The sequence below is a fragment of the Mustela putorius genome, unplaced genomic scaffold (assembly GCF_011764305.1).
Source record: "Mustela putorius furo isolate JIRA1106 unplaced genomic scaffold, ASM1176430v1.1 tig00003853_pilon_pilon_pilon, whole genome shotgun sequence".
Classification (NCBI taxonomy): Eukaryota; Metazoa; Chordata; class Mammalia; order Carnivora; family Mustelidae; genus Mustela; species Mustela putorius.
Window position 1 is genome coordinate 6,098,667 of NW_025422005.1, and position 24,486 is coordinate 6,123,152.

At 56.1% G+C, this 24,486-nt stretch overlaps 1 protein-coding gene across 3 annotated transcripts in view; it reads right to left on the reverse strand.

The window, feature by feature from the left end:
* Positions 1–3,890: 3,890 nt before the first annotated feature.
* Positions 3,891–24,486, reverse strand: part of LOC101679722 (solute carrier family 2, facilitated glucose transporter member 5) — a 29,788-nt gene continuing 9,192 nt past the window's right edge. The window contains exons 3-14 of one of the 3 annotated variants that reach the window (XM_004768615.3): positions 22,358–22,448; positions 16,264–16,362; positions 15,519–15,679; positions 12,862–12,986; positions 9,252–9,404; positions 6,797–6,922; positions 6,477–6,664; positions 6,260–6,370; positions 5,717–5,818; positions 5,316–5,391; positions 4,722–4,849; positions 3,891–4,629 (exon numbers count right to left, since the gene is read on the reverse strand). In XM_004768615.3, coding sequence (XP_004768672.1) covers positions 4,426–4,629; positions 4,722–4,849; positions 5,316–5,391; positions 5,717–5,818; positions 6,260–6,370; positions 6,477–6,664; positions 6,797–6,922; positions 9,252–9,404; positions 12,862–12,986; positions 15,519–15,679; positions 16,264–16,362; positions 22,358–22,448 — 1,564 coding nt within the window. In that variant the 3' untranslated portion in view covers positions 3,891–4,425. Of the gene's footprint in view, positions 4,630–4,721; positions 4,850–5,315; positions 5,392–5,716; positions 5,819–6,259; positions 6,371–6,476; positions 6,665–6,796; positions 6,923–9,251; positions 9,405–12,861; positions 12,987–15,518; positions 15,680–16,263; positions 16,363–17,426; positions 20,771–22,029; positions 22,327–22,357; positions 22,449–24,486 lie in introns of those variants that run through there. The other 2 variants (XM_013064714.2, XM_013064712.2) reach the window with 2 other exon arrangements.

The window sequence follows — 24,486 nt, forward strand, 5'->3', positions numbered from 1 at the left end:
GAGGAGCAACCCTAATCAGCCCCGGTCTCCAGAGGTGGGCATCCAGGGGCGAACGGCTGGAAGAAAGGTGGGAGCTGCCTCCCACCCGCCCTGCGCCCGCCCTGTTGGGTGTGTTGACCATGATGATGTTGTAAGCATACTGGAAGGCCAAGCCAAAGGCTGTCCTCAGAGTCACTAGCCCCAGCATGAGCTGGAGCCTCTGTGGGAGACGAGGCTATGGTCAGGGATATGGGGGGGGCCATTCTTGGCCCCTGAAAATGGGGAGCAGCAGAGCCCAGGCCGAGCCCAGCTGGAGGCGGCAGATGACTGGGGGATGAGGACGGCTGCCCACACACCCACTTCCTCCTGGGAGACCTGTCTATGCATCTCCTTCATGCCTGGCCCTGGGCCACAGGGGTCTGCTTCAAGGACGAAGGTCCAGCAGCCTGCTGTCCTCATGGAGCTTGCATTTGAGTGATAGGAGTCCCCCGGCCCCCAAACTGCACACATACGAGAAATGCAAATAACAATAAGGACATGAGGACTGAGACCAGGCGATGGGCTGGAAGCCAGTGGGTGGCGAGGGGTCGGCTTCAGTGGGGCCCACAGGGACTGTGTCTCTGAGGAGGAACCTGTGGGCTGAGAGCTGAATTTTGTTTTTACTGATCTTATTTTATTTTATTTATTTACCAGGAGTGGGTTTTCTTTTAAAGATTTTACTTATTTATTTATGAGAAAGAGAGCACAAACCGGGGGAGCAGGAGGGAGAGGGAGAAGCAGAGAGCCCAACATGGGGCTCGATCTCAGGACCCTGAGATCATGATCTGAGCCAAAGGCGATGCTTAACTGACTGAGCCAGCCACCCAGGCACATGTAACGATTTTATTTTTAGGTGATCTCTGTGCTCAATGTGGGACTCAAACTTATGACCCCAAGACCAAGAGTCCCATGTTCTGCTGACTGAGCCGGCCAGGCACCCTTCGTCCGCTAAATTTTACTCTGTGAAATCCAGCAGTGTGAACCTGCTGGTGAAAGCCACCTGCCGCCTGCCTGATGGGGTCATGAGCGCGTTCGTCATCCCGGGGCCGGTGACCTCTCCGCAGGATGCTCCTTCCCCAGTCAGCTCAGCCTCGCTCTGCTCCTTCAGAACCTCCACTCCTCCCAGCAAGACTGAGCCACTCAGAAAACACTTAGTGAGCCCCGAGGCCCTCCTTACCCCCATCGCTCTCACTTGCTAATTGCCCTACCCTTGACTGACCTTGGTCAGCATCCGAAGAACCTCCGACCTCCCGACACTTTCCAATTTTCCCAAGGGCCCTTTCTTCTCCATCTTTGCTCCTCTTGGTGGCCAGATGGGCCCCCTGTGGTCTCCAAACCTTGCCCACAGGACTATTCCATCAGTAGTAAAGCTTTGAACACCAACCTCCTGTGTATGCATATTTTTTTTAATAAATTGGAAAAAATTAACATACACTGTTCTAGTCCCAGGGGTACAGGTCTGTGAATCGTCAGGCTTACACACTTCACAGCACTCGCCATAGCACATACCCTTTCTCTTTTCTTTTTTTTTAATATTTATTTTTTATTTAGGTGCTGCTCATGTATAGAACAGACACTCCAAAGGGCATTGTGAAGGGAGGAAGCAAAGACCACAGGAGCCCCCCGACCCACGGGGGATCGCCTCCTAGCCCCCCCCCCACGAAACCGGGGATAGCACCGAACCCTGGGAACACCATGTTTTCTCCTATACATACACACCTGTGATCGAGTTGAATTTAGAAACTGGGCACAGTAGGAAATTAACGATGAAAGACAGCAATTATCAATATACTATAATAATTATGTGACTGTGGTTTCTCTCTCCCAAGCTCCAGAGCCACAATGACTCCTGTCCTTCTAGACACTTCTCACGTATTTCACGAGTTCCTCCATCTCCACATGCCCAAAATGTTACTGTCTTCGCCCGAAGCCTGCCGCTCCACACCCCGACCCCCTCCACCCCTGGTGTGTCAGAAACCGGGCAGGGTGGGAGGTCCCTCACCTGTGAGGGCTGAGGGGGTCCCTAAATCCTACAGGTCTGTCTCTGAATTCTCCCACGTCTCGGCCCGACCGCTGCTGCCTCTGCAGGGCCCCCTTCTTTCTTACCAACTGACCCCCGACCCAAGTCCCCTCCCTCAGTCCCTAGTACTGCCACAGCCCTTCCTCGGACTCAGCAATCACCCAGTGCCCAGGTTGTGTCGAGCACCTCGTTCAGACTGTTTGGTTCACGAGGACCCACACCTTTCCAACTTCGCTGGCCAACCCGCAGTTCCCCTGAACACCGCCGTGCGCTGTGCTCACCTGAATGTGCATCCTTCCCTTTCCTGCTGCTTCCTCGGCACGGGGGAGGCCCTGTGGTCTTCCCTGATCCCACACCTTCCTTGCTGTGTAGCCAGCACCGGGCCCATGCCTCCCTCTTGTAGCTCCTAACCCATGGAAACACGCATGTCTGCAAGTGTTTCTTTTTTTGAGAGGAGGTGGAGGAGAGAATTTTTTTTTTTTAAGATTTTTTTTATTTGACACAGAGAGAGACCACAAGTAGGCAGAGAGGCAGGCAGAGAGAGAGGAGGAAGCAGGCTCCTTGCTGAGCAGAGAGTCCGATGCGGGGCTCAATCCCAGGACCCTGAGATCATGACTGGAGCCGAAGGCAGCAGCTCAACCCACTGAGCCACCCAGGTGCCCCCTCCCGGGAGGAGTGAATCTTAAGCAGGCTCTTGATGTGGGGCTCGATCCAATGACCCTGAGATCATGACCTGAGTCCAAATCAAGAGTCCAATGCTTAACCAACTGAGCCCCCAGGTAGCCTGTTTCTGTAGGTAGCTGTCTGTGTTTGTATTAAGCTGACGTGAGCTCATGCCAGGATCTCCTGGGCTCCGTGTCTTGGTTTATCTGCACCAGTGAGAAGCCTCCCACCATCTGCCATCCATTGACTTCATTGCTTAATCCCAGTTATGCATGGATAATGGCCTCTCTGCATTCGTACCTGTGGCTTTATTTGTCCTCAAGATCGATGCTCATTCTCAAGCTCTTAAAAATAACTAAGTACGTAATACATGCCAGCCGCTGATCTAAACACCACGAGCATGTTCCTTCATCCTCGTAACCATGGGAGATACTTATTATGAGCTCTGTTTAACAGAAGAGGAAACTAATGTGCAGGAAAGCCCGGCAAAGAGCCCATGTCGCACCATCACCAAGGGGCAGAACCAAGGACAGGAGCTCCCACCTCCTGGATCCTGACATCCCGCTGGACGGCTCCTATGTTGAGAGCTCCTGCGTGTGCGGCTGCTTCCCGGGCCCCTTCGGCACGGCAGGCCCCTGCAGCAGGAGGTCAAGGGTGGTCCAACCCTGGCAGGGGTGATGGGCCCTCGCTACTCTTTGGAGTTATTTAAATCATGACCAGTGGGATCCCCATTCTACCCTGAGAAAGGCTGCTCCTCAATCCTACCTCTGTCCGACACGGCCCCTGGCTCTGCCTCCCTCGCACCGGGGAGCAGATCTCCCATCCTGTCTCACACACACACACGCGTCTCTAACAAAAGCCTCCAGCTCTGCTGTATGTTCGGGAGTCAGGGAGGGGAGGCAACCCTCCTTCTCCTGGGCCCCCTTCCCGGTCTCACTTTCAGGGCCCTTCGGTGTTCACTGCATAGCTGAAGGCAAGCAGAGGAGCCCGGACCCCAAATTTTAAAAGATCACAACTCTTCGACCGCCCAAGCTCTCACTGCTCCCCTTCCTCCAGCAAATACTGTCTCCGGGCCTCCTTCACGCCAGGCCCTGTCCAGGCAGTGGGATCCCGGAATCCCGGGACAGACCTGTACCCTGGAGCGGCTCTGATGCTTCGGCACAGACTCCCCACAGGAACGAAGCAGGTGTTGGTGAGAAGTGATCATACGTGTTTTATTGAGCACACAGAGGCAATGCCATCGTCCTCCAGCAATATAATTCACGATTAACAATCCTCAACTCCGGTAAAGTCCCCGCGAGAACCTGTTCCAGCTTCTTAGACGCCATTACGTGGGACATCACACTTTCCAGGGCTGGTGTTTCTGGAGATGGATACGGCAGGAGGAAGACTGCCTCCGTGGGACTGCAGAAGAGTTCGTTTCTCTGGCAGATGGGGTTCCTTCCATCCTGCCGCCCCAGTAATGACTTTGGTCCTAAGAGCTGGTGTGACTAGGGGCCACCCAACGGTGAACCCAGCTCGGTGAGGGGCGCGTGCTCACTGCGAGCTGGGGTTGGTGATGGGTCAGTGTGGAGAGAGACAATGCAGAAGCCCTCTGGATGGGCCCAGCGGGGCCTGCACTCCACGCCGGGCTGGTCCTCAGATGTCCATGGACACCTGGCAGTCAGGAAGAAAGCCCAGGAGGGATGCTCCACTCAGACCCGCTGATCAGCTCTTCTTCTGCGTTACAGCCCCGAAGCAGAGATCGGGAAGTCCTTCAGTTCCTTCTTCTCCGGGTGCACCTCTGACACCTTATTCATCTTGGTGAAAATCTGGTTGATCTCCATGAATGTCTTGCCCTTGGTCTCAGGGACAACCAGGAAGATGTAGACGGTGGTGAGAAGACAGATGACAGCAAAAATGATGAAGCTGTAAGGTCCGAGGCCCACCTGGGGGAAGGGCATCGGGGTTCACTTTCTCGAGGAGGTTCTCCCCTTACTGCCGAGGATTTGCACATCTGGGGCCCCCGGGGCACACTCACTTGGATGAATGGGAAGATCAAGCCCACGGCGAAGTTGGAGAGCCAGTGGACGCTGCCCCCCACCATGAAGGCAGCCGGCCGGGAGGACTGCAGGAAGATCTCGGTGATGAGCAGCGCGGGGATGGGGCCTGCGGGCACAGAGCGGGAGAGGAGGCAGAGCAGGAGCAGAGCAGGCCCTCAGACAGCCCCGGAGCCCCTGCCGTGTCAGGTGGCCTGAGGCATCGGGACCAAAGGGGCAGCGTGTCTCGGGAACTCCCGAGCTGGTGGCCAAGCAGGAGGAGAGGGTCAACAGGAGGAATTGGGCACCACAGGTGACACTGCGTGAGGTCCCGAAAAGGGGCCTGTGACCACCCGTAAGGATCTCTAGGCCAACCACACAGCCCCCCGTTTCAACCCACACAGTCAAGGCTGCTTTCTGCTCTCACTCTCATTATGCTCTGTCCAAACCCCTTGGCGACAGGAAGGCAGGAAGAGAAGCCATTCTGGGGTTGCGTCCCGCCCTCCAAGGAGTCTCTCCGGGGAACAGAGGTTTCTAGGGCTGATGGTGCAAGAAAGGAGACCAGCACAGCATAGAGCCAGCGCTGGGGTACGTACTGGGCCCGAGGGCGTGTCCGACCACGTAGCAGATGACGCAGGCGATGCTGACGTAAGGCATCCAGGAGATCGTGTCCTGTGGGGAGCAAAGAGGTGGGATCACAGCCAGCAAAGCAGGGACAACCGGAGATGGGGAACGTCGGGAACCTTGGTGCCCAGAGGGCCAGGGGCTCTCCGGGGGCTGGGACAGGAAGGCTCCTGGCTCCTCCACCAGGCAGCCCCCCTCGGACGCCCCCGGACAACCAGCCATTCGTGGGTACTACGGCTGCGTTGTGGGGAGGGCGATGGGGGCTGATGGTCCCCAGGCATCTGATTCCGTGCGGCTGCTCAAAGGTCATTCCGCTCTTCTTCCCTGGGATGCATGCGAGGGTGCAGGGGGTGGACAGAAGCCCCCTCCTCACCTGCAGGGCCAGAGCAGCCGTCAGCACGCAGCAGGCGGCGAAGCAGACGGAGAAGCCCAGGAGGAGAAGGACCCTCCGCCCCAGGAGCTCCACCACGAACACCTGCAAGGGAGAGGGCACAGGGCAAGCTGGAGGTCCAGGAGGCCCGCCAGAGAAGGGGGGGCATACCTCTGCCGACAGCAGCCTTCACAGGAAGCCCCCACACTCCCCCTTCTGAAGGGGCATCTGTGAGGAGAAGTGGGCAGGCTATGCCCCCCAGCAGCTGCCACACCACCCAGGCCAGCGGTGCCATCTGCCCCTGGCACAGGAAGAGCCCCAAATGTCAGACACTGGGGAGGAGGCACTTCCTACGGTGGAAGCTTCCAGAGTCAGGGGGCAGGGTCTCCATCCTGGGGGTGGCGTGCACAGGCTGGCATCTGACAGAAGCCCAGAGGCAGGAGACGAGGACCTCAGGCACCTCAGATTGAGCTCTTTCCTCAGCTAGGACCCCCCTCCCCCCAACTCTTCAGATGCCTCCATCGCCGGTGGCTGTCGGGGACTCACGGCACAGACGGTCATCAGCACGTTGACGGCCCCGGTGCCCACGGTCACGTACTGGACGTCATGGTGTTTCACCCCTGCACTCAGGTAGATCTGGTCTGCGTAGTAGTAGATCTGGAAGGGACCCCCGGAGGCTGGTGGGGACCTCGCGGCAACGCCCGTGATCCGGTGAGCCCCGCGAGGACACCGGCCGCCCGCCCCGGCCCCACAGCCCCCGTACCGCGTTCACCCCCGACAGCTGCTGGCCGCCCATGAGGATGATGATGGAGATGACCTGCCACCGCAGGGACCTCATGCTGAACAGCTTGAGCACGGAGATGAAGCCCGCCGCCTTCTCTGCCTCGTCCTCCTGCCGGATCTCCTCCATCTCGGAGCCCACGTCGCCCCAGCCCCGCAGCTTCTTCAGCGCTGGGGGAGGGGAGCAGGGGGGTGGGCTCGGGGGGGTCCCAACTTCCCGGGGCTGGGCCGCCGCGGCCTCCATCCCCTGCCCCTCCCCACCCAAGGAAAAGCCCCTGCCCCCCCCCCACGGTAAAGCCGTACCGTTTTTGGCAGCCACCTCATCCTTCTTTTGAATCAGCAGGTACCGGGGGCTCTCAGGGAAGAAGGGCAAGAGGAGAAGCTGCAGGGCCGCCGGGATCCCCGTCAGCCCGAGCAGGATGGGCCAGCCTGCGGGGAAGCCAGTACCCACGTGAGCGCCCACCCCGGCCAAGTCACCTGCCTTCTGTCCCCGCCCCCCCCGCACTCCCCTGTTCTGCACCCCAGCTGGCCGCTCTGTCCCAGACTAGTTTCCCTAAGAGCCTGACCCAGAGCTGGTGACAGGGGACCCCCTCCCGTGCCCAGGACTCTGCCGGGCCCCCCGGGACACCTGAACTGGACCGGTCCGAGCCGCAGTGACCCTAGAAACGAAAACCACAAACAAGGCCAATGTCTGCGATGCTAGGAGGGATACATGAAGCGCGGTGTAGTCACAAAACAGAATTCTACACCGCACGGGAAAGTTAGCAAACACGACGGGAGCCGGCGGCAGAAGCCGACGCTGGACCCCGCACCCAGCGCGCGACGGCCAGGAGCAGAAGACTGACGCGGCCTTTGCAAAACGTGGTAAACAGCTATGGGGAGAGGCAAGGATGGGCTGATGAATGTCAGCACGGGGGGGGGGGGGCAGGCCGGGGTCAAGGGCGCACAGAGGGCTGACCCGCATGGCTCCAGTTTGGACCTGCGTCCAGACCAAATGCGGTGTTTGCTTTCGGGTGCAGCAAACGTACGTATGTTTGTGTTTTATGCGCTCTTCCTTCTCTGTGTGATTTCTCACGATAAATATGTCCCGGCGAGTCAATGAGTAGTTCGGGCTCCTTCTGGGGGCTGCTAACACCCTGCCCCTCGCCCCGTTCCCCGAGGGCTCACACTCCGTGATGACGCGGACCTCCACGTGCCAGGCCCTGCTCGAGTGGCTCTTTGGGTGATTAACACGGACGTGACATCATGACGCAGGTGCCAGGACAACCCCACCGCACGCCTGCAAACGCAGCCTTCCCTCGCCCCCGGCTCCATCGCCCAGCACGGCCAACAGCAGGTGTGGACCGGTCTCCGATCTGGGCCCCTGCCGTCCGGCTCGCCCCCATCCCACCCCCTCCAGAGAAACTCTCTTGGAGACGCCAAACTGCCAAATCCAGACGCCCTGCTGACTCCTTCTCGTCCTCTGTGCCTTGCCCACCTCTCTTCTGGGCTGCCTGCCTTGTTCTCGAGCACCTGTCACCTGCCTGCCCTCCACACACTCCTCCCAGAGCAAGTGAACCACCAGTGAAATAGTCTCAAGAAAGGATGGACAGATGCAGTCCGCAGGGCACTTCAAGTTCCCTGAATGCACAAAGAACTCCTGTGTTTCTGCCCCCTGGCCGTGTCTGGACCTGCTGGTCCTGCTGCCTCCCCCACCCCGGCCCCAGGCCCTCCACCCTTTCTGAGGCTCCCCTCCTGGGGCAGGACCCGCCACTCCCTGCCGCACACCAGCAAGCACGTCCCAGGGACCCTGGGGCTCTGCAGACTGCCTGCGTCCTGCCGATCATTTAGGTGCCATTGCTGGGAGACAGGAACTCACACCTTAACCCCGGCCCCTGCTCCTTACAAGGGTGACTGAAAGGGGGCCAGAGGCCGTAAACATGGACCTCGGCCCAAGTCACCTTGACACACATCCTAAGGAGGCCAGGGACGTATTACCCAACCTCTCTGTGCCTTGGGTTCCGCGTCTGTAAAATGGGTGTAAAACTGGGATCTGCTTTAGAGGGTTGTTTGGAGGATTGAATGGAAATAATATGAAGACCTGGGGACTGGCCCACAATAAGCACATTTTATGTTCTGGCTTGTGTAACTGTTAAGGGTGATCTCCCTTTCTGAGGATCGAACCCTGAGACCTGAAGGGGGTATCATGCAGAAGCAGTGTAGTTACCAGTGACTGTGCACCTACTATGTGCTGGGCCTGGGCTCTCCAGGAGGGACATAGCAGGTGCAGTCACTGGCTTCACAGTCAGGATCTCGGGTGGGGGCGGGCCCTGCGGCTCACCACCTGACCCCCACTTTCCTGGCCTATGGAACGGAACGATCACAGGCCCCCCCCCCCCCAGCAGCGTTGCTGGGAGGCTGGAGAGGCGGCAGCAGGAAACCTCAAGCACACAGCCTGGAGCCCCGGTGGCCGTCACCGCCAAGCCCTGGGCCCCTGTGTGGACAGCCAGCGAGGAAGCTGGGAGAGAGTCCGGCAACAGCTCTCCCTTCTCGCTCCTTCCAAAGCCCCTCATCCATGTCCTCTGAGGGACTGGGAAATGTCAGCTACACGGTCCCCACCAATGTACTGAGAGCCTGTTCTGTGCAAACGCTGCGCCAGCCCTGTGGGGGCCGGGCAGCATGGTGAGCCCTGCCAGCCGACCCGAGAGGAGAGAGCAGCTCGCAGAAGCATCCAGTCGCAGCAGAGGGAGGCCTGGCGTCTGGGGCGGCCGGACCTCACCTTCCTTGTTGGCCAGGAGGCTCCGGAGACCGAAGATCTGAGCCACGAGGATGCCAACGGTGATGAAGAGCTGAGGGACCACCCCGAGGGCTCCCCTCAGGTTTTTGGGGGCCAGCTCCCCCAGGTACATAGGGACAACGTTGGAAGACAGACCTGGCAGGGGATTGAAGCAAAAACACCGTCAGGAAACATTAAGTCTGGCAGGAACAAGCTGTGTCTCCAAACACTCTCTACTCTTATCCAGCCGTCACAGCAGCTGGGCGGAAACTTCCGTCTCCAAACGGCGAGAATAAGCCAACCCCTCTTTTAATTCTTCGTCCTTTAAACTGTAAGGGAAGAAAGGTCATCTGAGCCCAGAAGTTTGTCGACAAGCAACCTTGCTTCTCGATTCGTCGCCGGCACCAGGGGACACAGGTGGCCTGACCCCTTGGGCTGCCCTTAGCTGGCTTGGTGCCAGGGAAGAAAAGCCCAGGTGTGGTCTAGCACCTTCTCCTCCTGGCTCCTTGGGGGAAGCTGTTCTGATGGGGCCCAGGACCCCTGCCCACCAACCCCATCTATCTGCAAGCATCACAATCGTGAATGTATATCGGGGGACAATTGCCACTTCTAAACACCCACTGTTTAGTTTTCTCGTCTTACTGGAACAAGGAAGAACAGGTGGGACTTAGATTTTATAGCCTTGGAAGTATTTGCACATAGATCATCCCATCTAATTGTCCCAAAAGCCCAACAAGAGGCTGAAAATCTTGGACGGAGGTTGGGTGGGTGGTCATGAGTTCCAGTATTGAACACCCCGTCAGGAGTCAGGCTGGGGCTCAGAGACACGTGGGTCTGAGGGGGCTCTGGCCACGGGGAGGTGGAGGGAACAGTGTGGCGGTGCGTGGAGGTTGGAGCTGCTGGCAGCGTGTGGGTACTGGAGGACGTCCGGACAGGAGGGAGCATCTGAGAGCCAAGCCTGGCGATTCTGCCCAAGGATGTCTGCTCGGTGTTTAGCAGAGGCTCGCTGCTACTCACACTGGCCCTTCCCAGCTGTCAGAGCAAAGAGAGGCCGTCTTTGCAGCAGCCTTGAGAAGTCTGGTGGGGTATGTGTATGGGGAGACCCCGCAGGCCTAGTGCCCAGAGGACTGGGGAGGAAGCAGGGGCCCTCGAGGGGCGGACTCCGTGGTCACCAGTCAGGACCCGGCGGGTGGGGGGAACCCATCTCCGCGACAAGTACTTCCCATGACAGGGACGGAAGTCCAAGAGGCAAACATCAGGAGGTTTGTGAAAGGACGGGTCCCCTTTGTGCTGGTGGACAGTAATTCTTGCTCTGATTCAAAAGTGACTCCGATGGGCGATCCCAGCGGGCCTGTTGGGGCTGAATCGGAGAAGGTGCCTTTTACGTTTGAAATCCCTTCGGTGAAAGCACTTGGCGTTCTTGCCACGTGAGCTGACGTGAGCGGACGGACGGTGAGCCAGCGAGTCTCAGGCCCCGCTGTCTGTCTCTGCATCCTTTGCCCCCGAGCCCTCTTTGGCAGAGCAGTCATTCCCTTCCTTTTTAGGATGTCCGAGCAGCCGGCCGCTGGCTCGCTCCGCTTCCTGACTATCTCGGGAGCTCTGTGAAAGAGCGCACCGTGAATGGGTTAGGACGGGAGAGCCAGATGGGACCTGAGGACCTAGGAAACTCCTGACACCTTCTCAGGGGGCCTGTGAGATCAAAAGCATTTTCTCAGAATGCCGAGATAGCACCGGTTCGTTCTCCTTTTCCCGTGAGCACACAGTGGAGCATTCCAGAGGCTACATGGGACGTGGTACCATAGCCACTGGAACGCAGAAGCAGGTTGGAGAAGCCAGACATTAAAGAGATTTGCAAAAATGCAAAGCAATGCCCTTCTTCTCGTTAGGTGCTTTGGTTTTAGCATATATAGCTCTTATAACGGGCTTCTGGTCACCATTTAAATGAATTAAATGAACATATCTTGGTTGCAATCTTTTCTTTCTTTCTTAGATTTTTATTTATTTATTTGAGAGAGAGAGCGAGCATGAGCAGGGCAGGGAGAAGCAGAGGGAGAGGGAGAAGTAAACTCTCCTCCGAGCAAAGACATGGGGCTCCATCCCAGGATGCTGGGATCATGAGCCGAAGGCAGACGCTTCACCCGCTGAGTCACCCAGGCGCCCCTTGGCTGCAACTTCTAAGTTGTAAATATTGACCAATACAACCCACATGAGCAAAAAGCTCTTTGGTGCCTTGGTGATTTTAAGAGGGTCAGAAGGGCCTGAGGCCAAAACTTCTGAGACCCCCGGACTTGAAAGTCCTGCTTATTTAAGAGTAAAGGATGGGCGTTTTGTGATTTGTTATCTATTGGAGCCTAATAGCTCCCCACTGGAACTAACCCTAAAGGGCTGGATGGTCCACAGAAAAGCGCTTGCCTGCACCTGCCCAGAGCCGGCGCCTCCCAGAATCGCTAGCCCAGCCCTGCTGCGGGGGAGTCAGGCCAGGCGCCCTCGGGGCTCAGCAGTGGAAGCAGAGGGAAGCTTGTCCCAGGGCCCATCACTCTGTCCACCACAGGACCTCTCCTTATTTTCCTCTTCTTCTTTCCGGCCCCTCAATTCCTCACGGACACCAGGTTCCCTGCTGCATCCCCCACTGTCCCCAGGACCCACTGAGTGGCTTGCTGACATGCGGCCCAGATATCCGTCCGCCCCTAGCCCCGTGATTGGAAGGGGGAAATGAGACACGTTGGCACTGCCAGGGCCGGGTGTGGGGTTGCTGGCAAGGCATCCAGGATGCAGCATTTTGGGGGTGCTCACCCTGGGGGCCCACCCGGAAAGCGCAAGGCTCCGAGAGTGGGCATCTCACTTGCCCCCCACCCCCAGGCCTGGGAACTACAGTCTACAGAAGAATGCCAAGTCAAGGGAAGGTCGCAAGCGCGGTTTTAGCCCCATCTCTCTGGTCGGAAGCAATGGTGGGGGAGCGCAGACCTCAAGGGTGGCTTTGGAGGGTTTGCAAGGCGAGAGACCCCAGCCAGGCCTTACTCTGCGCAGCAGGTGAGCCAGGGAGGAGGAAGTGCCAAAGGACCTCTGAAGAGCCCTTTGCAAACTTCACCTTCCTGCCCGCGTTAGGAGGGATTTGTCCATTAGATTGTCATGCTTTTCTAGCCATGACCCACAGTAAAAAATACAGAAACACGTTTGACACTGCAGCCTGATTTTCATACATTATCAATAAGCGAAACTAAAGTTCCAGAAGACAATCCTTATCTTTATGACACACGACACTGTCTAGTCTGTCTAGAAAAAAAAAATGCTGCTCACTAATCAGGGGTCACCGCCCACTCACTGGCCGCCTGCTGTTGAGAAAACACAGACAAAGGGCCAGATGGAAGCCCACCTCTGCACAGGATCCTGTATTTCTCTCTTTCATGCAAGGGCTCTCTCTGCAGGAAGCAGTACAGGGACGCTTGCCCCTGAATGCACCTGAGACTCAGTGTAGCCTCCAGGGTTCTAGTTCAAGGGCAGAGGAACAAGCAGCTTCTGCTGCGCCTGTGTGCTTCAGTGGCCCCAGAATGGTCCAGACCCCAGCACCTGCCCCTCCTCCCCGAGAGCGGTAGCTCAGCCCAGCATTATTTACCTGCACATATTCCCACCAAAAGTCTGGACACAATGATCATCTCGAACGACCGGGCGACCTCGCTGCACCCCATTAAGATCGCGGGTACAATGGAGAAGATGTTGTTGAAGAGCAAAGTCCCTTTCCTGCAGAGGACGAAATGTCAGTTAGTCCGGGTGGAGGATTCATTCATTCGTTTAACAGATGTTCACCAAGCGTCTGTCCAGTTATAGCAGTGGGCTTTGCTGCTGCTTCCGTCTGTGATTGAAGGCGGAGAGGGGTCAAGTGCACAGCCTGGCCAAGGCACAGTCTCCGTGGGAGCCAATGGAGATGACAGTGCAGAGAGCATCGGTCACGGGGAGCAGAGAGAAAGAACCAAACACTACGATACACTTAAGGGTTTTGTTTTTTTTTTTTAAAGATTTTATTTATTTATTTGACAGAGAGAGAGATCACAAGTAGACAGAGAGGCAGGCAGAAGTGGAGGGGGAAGCAGGTCTCCCACTGAGCAGAGAGCCTGATGCGGGGCTTGATCCCAGGACTCTGAGATCATGACCTGAGCTGAAGGCAGAATCTTAACCCACTGAGCCACCCAGGCGCCCCACACTTAAGGGTTTTTGAAATCATCAACTTGCATGATGTTAGTAGAATCTTGAAACCAGATCAGGTAAGGACATTAGAATAAATGTATAGGGTCAACCTCACGGGTATCACAAAGATGGAAAAATCGTACATGAAATATTAGCAGACTGAATTCAACAGCATACAGAAAAATCTTTCAGGGTTAAAATGCCACATCTGTCTGGGAAAAACAAAACTGTAACATTATTTTTTAAATGACAGAAGTCTATCTTTGTGACTCCAGGTAGGTGGGGAAGGCTGTCTTCAGACACAAAAGGCAAAAACCGTAAATGAGAGTTTAAGTCTGACCACTTGAACGTGTAAACATCTTGTATGAAAAAGATACTATGTGTGTGACTAAGCAATAAAGCAACAGATCGAGAAGATACTCGCCTGATGCAACAGTGTTGCCTGGACAGGCCCAGAGATGGAATTTCCTCCCAGCCTTATAATCCTGGCTAAGGGACAGCATCTCTGTGTTCGGTTTTCCCATTTTGAAAAAGGGGATGGGGCTGTTGTATGGACTGGAGGAACTAAAAACCCTTAAAAATAACAAAAACACCAAACCCTGAAAACTCTAAAAACGCAAGCTAAGGCTAGAGCCTGGCACACAGGAACCCCTCAATGAACTGTTAGTTGCTACAGTTATACAAGGAAACCACAAGCCAGTGAATAGCATTTTTATCACGTTCTCAGGCAGACAGCTGGGCACGCAACTGCCTGCTCATCTGGACCAAACGGATCAGCGTGGACCCAAGTCCTTTACTCCAGGAGACCTGGCCTGCAGATCTGTGACCTGACTGCTGCTCTGGCCGGCAGGGGGAACTACCAGGTCCAACACCAACCTCCCAGGAAGACCTCAGAATCTTAGATCCCAAAGCAGAGGTTGGATGTTTCTAATCTGGGACTCTTTTTGAAAAGTACTGGAGAGGGCGCTCTGGGTTCTGGCCTTGACTCTCAAGCTAACAAGATATGTGGCCAAGATGATTTGACCTCACCTAGCCTGTGTGCTCGTTCGCCAAGGGAAGGGGCTGGAGGCGAGGAGCTCTTACATACCACGAGTAACAGGGCCGCTTTCTCATGCCCATGGAATTTACGAGAGAGTGTGACGTCTTAAGGACCTTTTTTGGAATCAAATATACAACCTCTAATGCTTCTAGAATTAGGGGCAAAGATAGGAGCTCTGCCCCTGACGTTCACAACACCCTTAGTGAGAGTTGCCCCGGGACCATGTGGTTTCACCCTCGAAGGCCTGACAGTCATCTCAGCCATTTCAGAGTTTCATGGGAATTTAATTTGGGCTCAGTGTTGCGTATTACTTGATCCCAAGGTAAAAGGACAGAGCAGTGAGTTTGTGTTTGTTTGGGAAGCAGAGTTCGAGAACACTGTGCTGTGACCTACATTGGGACTGACATCATGGTCCTGTTACCTGGGTTTGAATCCTTTAAAAGCACACACGCACACGCACATACACACACACACACACGCACATGTACACACAGAGGAGGAGAGAACCTGTTTTGGTTTTGGTAAGGAACATACCTGCAAGGCAGGAGAACAGAGAGAGGGAGCGAGTCCGGAGCTGGAAAGTACATTCTGGTCTTTCTGGACCTGCCCCCAGAGCCCGAGACCCGCCACACCCACGTCTAGACCCTGCCTCCGTCCCCAGCCACGTGGTCAACATCAGGTCTTCTTAAGACCCTTTTAGAAAACAGAAATCAGGGCGCCTGGGTGGCTCAGTGGGTTAAATCCTCTGCCTTCGGCTCAGGTCATGATCCCAGGGTCCTGCGATCGAGCCCCCGCATTGGGCTCTCTGCTCAGCAGGGAGCCTGCTTCCTCCTCTCTCTGTCTCTCTGCCTACTTATGATCCCTGTCAAACAAATAAGTAAAATCTTAAAAAAAAAAAAAAAGTAGAAAGAAAGAAAGAAAACAGAAATCATCACACCAGTTATTACCTAGTTTTACCAACAAAAAAAAACCCGATTTCGGCTTTCGGCTTAGGTTTTGAATGGTCGGGGTCTGGGAATTTCAGGAGCTGGAAATTCACCTGGCCTTACCTGCCAAATTTATTCACCAAAGGGCCGACCATGAGGGAGCCGAGGAAGCCTCCAAACGGGAACATGGACACGGAAACAGACCACAGCAACGTCAAGGAAAACTCGTTGATGTAGTTATTGTTGCGCTCATAGTAGGTCTGGTTATAAAACTCTTTCATGAGCTGGAGAACAAAGCGGAAGACAGCACCAAAATAACTTGGCCCCGTTTTGCAGAAAGCACACCGTGGGCTGTCAGGCCCCCCCGGGGACGACCTGGGCGCACAGACAGCGACACCAGGGAGTGGCAGGGAGGAGGGACAGAGTGGTACAAAGAGAAAGCTAGCAGGAGCGGGGAGATGCCAGGCCTCTGACAGGCACCCTGTCCAGGACGTAGCTAACCCGTCTTCTAGGCCTTTGGATGACCTCTGACCCTCCAGACTCCTCTGGAGAGTACAAGGCTGGGGAAGACCAGAGCACCCCCCCTCTGTACCCCCGAGGCCAGCCCGTGGGTGAACAGCCAGGCTTGACTGTCCATGAAAAGCCAAGGCCAGGCACCTGGTTCACCCCCATGGGCCCACAAGTCACTCCCTCGGGCCTGCGCTGTGTCTTGTGGGTATCTCCCTTCCCCCGTGACCTGAGGGCCCACCATGTGCCCCAGCATGCATGGACCGCCACCCCAGAGGCCACTTCCAGGCACGAGCTGCTCCAAACCCCAACCCACTGGCAGGGGTGGAGGGTTTGCGTCTCACTACCCCCAGCGACTTACCTCGGCAGGGGAGTTAACGGCGGCCACGTTGTACCCATACTGGAAAGATGACCCAAAGGCAGCTATCAGCGTCGCCAGTGAAAGTACCAGCGTCAGCCTCTGTGGGAGGAGAAACCCTGGCTTAGGTCATAGGAAGCAGCTGGGTTTCAAGGGAACTTTTACCCCAAAGTCTTCTAGAAGGACGCAAGACAAATCCGGAGATCTGTGGTCTTTCAGCTGCTCCTGTCTCAACACCTACTTCTACCACCTTGTAGAAAGTTCCTTGAGCCAAAGCATTTAAGGGCTAGCTGATTCTCTGCTCTGGGGGGCTGTCCCAGATGCACTGTAGGGCCACCCGTCCCCAGGTGTCTCCAGCCATCGCTAGATGTCGGCCTGGTTGGGGAAAGCGACTGCCCCTGAGTACCACTGGGTCAGAAAGTCACCGAAGGTTCACCTGCTCCAACACTCTACCTCTGTCCGAAATGCTTCCCCACCACCCCATCGCGTGCCCGTGTTTGCGGACCGCAGCCAGCAGAGCCCACGTCCTCCCCTAACAATCGAAGAGGAGAAAATGTGAACAATTCTAACTCTTTCTTTAGGACCGCGATTAACTTCCTTGAGCCTCTGGACTTTTGCTTTAACAGGCACGAGGAGAAAATATTTAAATACAGGTTTCTGGGGACTCAAACATGCGTGTTCTATGATCATGTTCCCCTTTGACACGGAGGAAACTGAACACTTAATGACGGGGGGAAGTCGTTAGTAAGGTCACGAAAAATTGGAGAAAAATAAAAGTGGAAAAAGTTTTTCTCTAGAATATGCAGATTTCTTTTTTTTTTTTTTAAGATATTTATTTGACAGAGAGAGAAAGAGAGAACAAGAGAGGGGGAACAGCAGAGGGAGAGGAGGAAGCATGTTCCCCGCTGAGCCGGGAGCCTGACAAGAGACTCGATCCCAAGACCCTGGGATCATGACCTGAGCCGAAGGCAGACGCTCAACCGACTGAGCCACCCAGGGGCTCAGAATCTACAGATTTCATCTTGCATCTGCCGCTGCTACTTTCTAGCTTAATTGCTAGAATCTTCAGTTTCCTCCTCTTTAAAAGGAGGGTCAATCACACTCCCCCAGAGTTGTTGCAAGGTTGAATCACGGAAGTGTCGAGCTGCGGAGGTGAATCCACTGACCGGAGCCTGGATGTGGCTCTCAGAAGCCGCCCCTGGAGCATCTTCCTCTCCGTGCTCCCACGGAGGCCCCGTCCCGTGGACATGTGCTCCCTCATGGCTGCCGAGGTCCCCGGGTCTCCCTCCAAGCAGCACCTCTGCAGAGAGCTGAGGAGCCAGGCTGGAGGCAGAGACACCACAGAGCACCAGCCGGTTAACATCCAAGCAGCATCCAAGCAGCAGTGGGGCAAGACCTGCCTGGAGGCCCCACAAATGAAACCTGGCCCTCTCCTCCCTCCACAAAGGAATTAACAAAGGGTTCATTCAGCTGGAAGTTTCTGGCAAGGGGGGTAAGAAGCATGGGCTCTGGTTTCCAGTCTCTCTTCAGCCCCCGCCATCCCCTGGGGTCAGCATGGGGAGGAGGTGACCAAAGTGGGGGGGCAGTGTTGGTGCCCAGGAGACAAAGTGGGTTCCGGGGCTGCTGCCAGGCTACCCTGTGCTTGCTAGAGGTGGGGAGGGCACAGGAAGGAACAAGCGCGCGCACCCCCCTCCCCGGGAAGTGCTCTGGGCAGTCACTCCCTCCCTCCATCCCTCCAACAGATGGTGGCCCCCTCGGGAGCCCCCATTGTTCTAAGTGCTGGGGATATTGGGGAAAGCAAAACAAAGTCCGTCCCCTGTGGGGGTTCTACTGGTTTTGTGGAAGGGGGTCTGGAGGGGGGAAGGCCGCAGGCTGGGAACTGACAAACAGTTTTCCTCTTCCAATTCTCTTCCACGTAAATGATTCACTAGAAACACAATAGGCTTCACTCAAACTGCCCAGGGCCCCCTCCTGACCGCTTTCTACTCCGGTGGGTCCTCTGGTTTGAAGACCTTAGCAGAGCTCCTCTGGGGGGGGTGGGGCTGGCTGGTGCCCCAGATCGCAGGACACTGCCAGGCACCACGGACGGACCGACGGTGACCCGACTGCTTTTAGGAGATCGCAGGGAACATACACGAGGAAGAACTCCAGCCGCAGACGCTCCAAGCCCAGAGCGTCCAACGTGACGTCCGTGCTTTGTCTCCCTCCCTGAATTCAAGCTACAGGCACGTTCTCTGACCCGGAGGAGTCAGGGGTTACCCTCCGTCGAAACCGTAAAGACATTCTGGGTAGGTTCTCGCTGACCACGCTGTCCAAATGCCTTCATTCATTAAACAAATAGTGGCTGAGACCTGCCTCTATTCCAGACACCAGGCTACAGTCTGGTGAGCAGGTCGGCCCCCTCCACATCACGGTCCAATGGGGAAGGCGGACATTTAAAAAAAAAAAACAAACCCAACCTAATAATTTAATAGTTTAACTATCACTGTACTGAGCTCTACAGAGGAAAAAAAAACACAGACGTGGTTTAAAAGAGGAGCCAGAAGTGAACAGGGGCTTGGGTGAGGGCGAGGCTGAGCCAGGGCAGAAGCACTAGCTCTGAGGACCATCACGTCCTCACAAAGTTAAACAGAGTATTCGAATGACCCAGCGGTCCCACACACAGGTGTCCCTCCAAGAGAAAGAAAGACACGTGCATGCAAACACTTGAAAGCAAATGTTCATGGCATCATGATTCCGACTAGCCCTGAGCTGGAAACCATCCAAATACAGATCAGCTGATGAATGTATCAACAGGTGCCGTGCAGCCAGACCATGGAAGGACTCCACAAGAAGGAAAGACAACAGACTGACACGCACGACACACGGTGACTGGACCTTGAAAACATGCTAAGTGAAAGCAGCCCGTCACAAAGGAGCCCCTGCTGTCTGCCTTCGCCTTAGGTCCGAAGCAGGCAAATCTAGGGAGACACAGACGGTAATTGAGTGGTCGCAGGGGTCTGGGGAGAGATGTGGGTTACGGCCACGGGGCACAGGGTTCTTTTAGGGGTGATGAGAATGGTCTAAACTTACCCATGCTGATGGCTGCACAACTGTACATTTGTGTATTTTATCCAAATTGTATACTTTTCATGGGTAAATCACATGGTCTGTGAGTTACGTTCTCAGGAAAGGTACTATATTTAAAAGGCATGTAAAAGCAAACCGCGGTTTCTTTTCTCTTGTCTTTCTTTCCTCTCTTTCTTCCTTCCTTCCTTCCTCTCTTCTTTGTTCCTTCCTTCATTCCTTCCTTTCCCCTTTTTTTTTCTTTTTTGGGCAGGCTTTCCAGCAGGGAAAGAGATCTAGTACTGGGCTGGAGTAGGGCATGAGAGGGAAGGGGCCCAGGTCTCCCAGCAGCTTGTAAAAGTGACAAGTGGCTTTCAGACATGAAAGGGGGTGGGGTGTCTCCTCAGAGGCCAAGGGGAGCCATGACCCAGCTCTGCTTTCGGGAGCAACTGCACGTTCCTCACGCCCACACTAAACGGGCTTCCTGTTTCAGAACACCGAACACATTTTCAGACTTCATTCAAAAGCCACCTTCAGGGCCTGGCTTCCAACTGGATGTGATTTAAGGGTGCTGGGAAAGGAGCTTTGCCCCTAAACAGCTCCCTTTGGGAATCTGCTTCCTACAGCCATTCCCGCCGTCCGGAATCTCCCAGGAGAATTCCAACGTCTCCAGAAAAGTTCGTTCTTATGAATGATAAACTCTTCGACTCACTTTCTCACACTTTCGATCCCAAAGTTCACAAACAGAAAGGGAGGCCTAGGTGCGGCTGGGGCACAGCAGAGGTGTCTTGCCTTGTGGCTCTGGTGGTTTTGAGCTTGTTTGGGGGGGTGGGCAGCATAAGGGCCCGGGATCGGATCCTACGCTCCTGCTGCTGGCTGTTTGGCCTTGGGCCAGTTACAGAACTTCTGTCTTGGCTCCTTCCCCGGTAAAATGGGGACGGCCCTCCCTCCCTCACAGGACTGAGGCGAAGAATGAATGAGTTCATACATGAAAAACACTTGGCTTATAGTGAGTTCTACACACAGCCCTGCTCTCATCACCAACACCGATCACACCAGAGGGGAAGTGACTTATCCCATCACGCTAGGTGTGCTGTTGATGGAGGCACATCCCCCCCGGCCCCCAAAAATTATGTCTTCATTTTCTAAAACACTTGGCTCATTTTTCCTCCCTTCAGGCCAAAAGTCCTTTTTCTTGGAAGAAAAATTCTTGATGCACATTGGTCAGATTCTGGTCTTTTCTCTTTACATAGGAGGAACCCAAAGGCCAATGAGGCCATGGTCACACCGCCAATGGGGGGACAGAGAGCCCCACGGAGCCCTCTCCATCAGCCCCAGCTCTCTGCAGGGTTCCCAGGCCCCTCCACTTTTCCACGGCTCCAAAATGCTCCCTGGGCTTCCCTCAGTAAACTGCAGATATTCCCATAGCCACCACGGGAATCCCAGGAAGCCCAGCACGTGTCCTGGCTTTTGTCCAAAGGGGCAGGTCTGGCCTCAGGCAGCCAGGAAGGGGAGGCTTCCACCCCCCACCCCCGACCCCCTCCCCCACCCTTGGAGGGCGGGCTTCCTTCTTTGGAGAATCCAGGGGGCAGGCATCTAGCTAGAATCAGCCCGTACCTGCTGCATGTGACCATTTTAATCATATCCTCTCCAGATGTGTGGCTTCCTTTCAGGGACCACCTCGCGAGGCTTTTCTGTTCTCCTGCGGCCTCATCTGAGGGCAGAGCTGGCCAGGGCGTTCCTCTTTGAAAAGAGGGCACAGACCCGATGAGGGCCTCTGGCGGCCCCCAAGACCCTAAGTTCTTGAGGACTCACAGCCCCTTTTCTAGGAGATAGAGGCCTTAATGGCTGAGCACGCCCATCTTTCTTGGTTGTTGCAAGAGTCAAACGAGATCCACATGGGAAGGCTCAGTAACCTTCAAAACATAATTCTCGCAGCACAAGAACGCCTCTAATGAGAAGAGACTAGGGAGGCTGCTAAACGGCCTGCAATACACAGGCCAGGCCCCCACAGCAAAGAGTCCTCGGACCCCAAATGCCACTCGTGCCCCGCTCTAAAGGATGAGCAAAAGTAGTAACATTTATGGGGGATCCACTACAGGCCAGGTAATTGGTCTAGTAGCCCCAGGGGCGGTCTGGTTATTATCCCCATTTTACAGATGAGAAGGCTGAGGCACAGAGCAGTTAAACAACGTGCCCAAGTTCCCGCAGCTTGAACAGGATGGAGCAGGAACAGAACCAGGACCTCCCGCCTCCCACACCCGCTCTGAACCCGCAGAGTGCTCTCGACCTGTCTGTGGACCGGGCTCCCCTCCGCGCCCGGCTCCGGCATCACCGGCATGGGCAGGTACCTCTGTCTCCACAAATACAGGCAGATGCGCCGCAATGCCTAAAATGCGAATTACTCGTGATAAATTCGCAGGCTCGGTCTTCCCGAATTCTCCTCAATCTAGAGACTCTCGAAGGACAGCCGAAATTCTCTGAGCGAGGGGAGTGGGGCAGGAGGGGAGTGGCCAGAAAACGCTTGTCTTGAAAACAAGGGAGCCTCTCCTCTCAAAGGCCGGGCATCCCTGCTCCCAGATGGGAATGAGGCTCGAGTGGGTTCTGAGTCTCCTCCGCATCCTCCCCCTCTCCACGCCGGCCTCGCCGCGGCGTGACTTGCCCCAGAACCGAATGCCAGTGTCCCGAAGCCCCCATCAGAACAAATCAAGGAAAGCAGCTCACCCATCGTGCAAGGGTTTTGTGGGGCCGGGCCGGGTGGGGTGGGGAGGGCAGAGGCCCTTCTCCTCCAACTTTTCTGGGTAAGGCTCTGGGGACAACAAAAGCCTTGACCCGTCTTCAATTTGGCGGCAGGTACTTTTCAAGGCTGTTCGGGGAGAATGATCCCCGGCCAGTCTCCAAAACCTAAGTGTCCCCGAATCCGTCTCCTAGTCCCTGTCAAAGCGAGCTCGAAGGTTCCGTCCAGCGGCCCGGTCCCTCCCGGGAGCAGAGCCGAGCAGCCGTCCGCAGCGGGCCGCTCGGCGCCGCCTCCTTCCCCGGGAGGCTCACTTACCCCCTCCTTCTTGGTGGGGCTCTGCTGCTCCATCTTGGGCTTGCCAGAGGGGAGCGCCTGCGACTTCCTTTCAGCCAAAATAACAAAAGCACTGAATGGAGAGAGAAAACATTCGGGTTGTACTTTGGCCGCGCCAAAGATCAGCCAATAGCATTTTTACAGCCAGCCCCGCACTGAATAACCCTTTCGGAGCCCCGAGGTGTGTGCGTGCCGTGCGTGTCTCCTTTCGCGTCTTTTAAATGCAAAGCTTGGTGGTTGGCTCAGCCGGCGGGCGCCCCCTCCCCCCAGCACCGGCGGCAGCGCCGGCCCGATGGGGCGGGCTGTGGGCCGTGGCTCCCCGAGAACCTCCACCCGTCGGGCTCGTGGTGAGTGGCTGCGGGAGTTATTTCTGTCACAAACACTCGGAAAAGCCACCAGCCCCATATCGTACCAGATAGCACGAGGCCAAGGGTTAGGGTCACCGGAGTCTCCTGGGAAGTGGTCCCTGCCAGGAAGGCCGCAGCCCGTCCCTCTGGGAGCCCGCTTTTCCTCAAATAACCGCGCCACACTAGCTCGGAGAGTGTATTTTCCTTTGCGAGGACCCGAGGGGCCTGAAGATGTGACTTTCTCTGTGATCATCACTTTTGTAAAGGCAGTGAATAGCTCAGATGCCTTTATCTGCAGGGCAGGGAAAGGGAGTCACGGCTGCTGGCCTGGGTCCCCCGGCTCTGCCAGGCGAGGCCACGGCCGCCTCCTGTGCTCAGCGCGTGTGGGCCCCGCGGCTGGAGCGTGGGCTTCCATGGAAGCAGGAGCAGCCGAAATCCGGAGCAGAGTCCCACAAGGCCCACGGGCTTTTGTCTTTACGGGATATGGTTCTTGTTTTACTTGCTGCGGCGCAAATCGATTAATTCAGCCACTCCCCTCCCTCCTTCCCCCATTTTTTTTTTTTTTGTTTAAGATTTTACTTATTTGTCAGAGAGAGAGAGAGAGCCCAAGCGGGCGAGCAGCAGAGGCTGAGGGAGAAGCAGCCTCCCAGCTGAGCCAGGAGCCAGAATCCTGAGACCATGACCTGAGCCAAAGGCAGATGCTCAAACCAACCGAGTCCCCCAGGCGGACCCTCCTCCTTTCCCAAATAAATGACCCGGAGTCCGCTGTGTGCTGGACGCCGTTCCTGCATCAGTAGCAGGCTTGGGAATTGTGACCAGGGTCTTACCTGCGGGAGACTGTGAGGAGGGTGACAAAGAGCCTGTGCGTGTGCGTTGGGGGCCCCTGTGACCCTGTCGCGAGGGAGGACTGGCCATTTTTCCCCACCAGCTCATTCCCTGTCCTTTCTTGTGTCACAGCATGACGCCCAAGGAAGGTTTGGCAAGACCAGAGGTTCCCAATCATTTCAGAGAGCTCTGGAGAATTCTCCAAAGAAAATGCACTTTGGTGGGGGAAGAGGGGGAGGGGGTGAAGGGAAAGACACAGATTGTGCAAAGTGGCCTCTGTTGGCAGCCCTGAGTCATGGCCAGGCCCACCTGCCCCTGCCCTCCTGCGTGATGAATGACTCTCCGTGCTTGGGGAGGTGGCAGGGGCGGGGGGGGGGGCGGCAGGGGTACGCCCTGCCCAGCACCTGACCTCCCCAGCCCCAGCGAGGCCCTACTTGGTTCCTGTGGGACTCAGGCATTGCAGGCATGGCCATGTGTCACCAGCACCCCAGCAGGGCCAGCCAACGGGGTACAACCCCTTGCCTGGGCTCCTGCCACTGGGAGCACCCAGGAGCGAGCCCGAGGGCTGGGGGCTGCACCCCTCGTAGGTGCTGTCTGTCCCTGCTCCAACCCTCCCAGCCCAGGGACTGGGCCCAGCAGTCTGGGGTCTCCAGCTGCTGTTGAGCCCAAGGAAGGGCCCTGGGACTCAGGGATCTGGGCATTCAGATGGGGGAATGGGCCGCCAGTTGGAGGCACACCCCTGGCAGGTTGACTTGGGGTCTGTGGTCTGCACTCCACCCTTAAATGATCTCCAAGTTGGGGGGGCGTCTCAGACTCTGGCCTCTGGGCCCTGCCCTCCCTGCCCGGCCCCGGTCTGGACTCGAAGAACCTGCCAGTTGAAGCCTATTTTTGCTGTGTGGTTTAAAATGACACTAATGAACACCACTGATTGACCCAAGG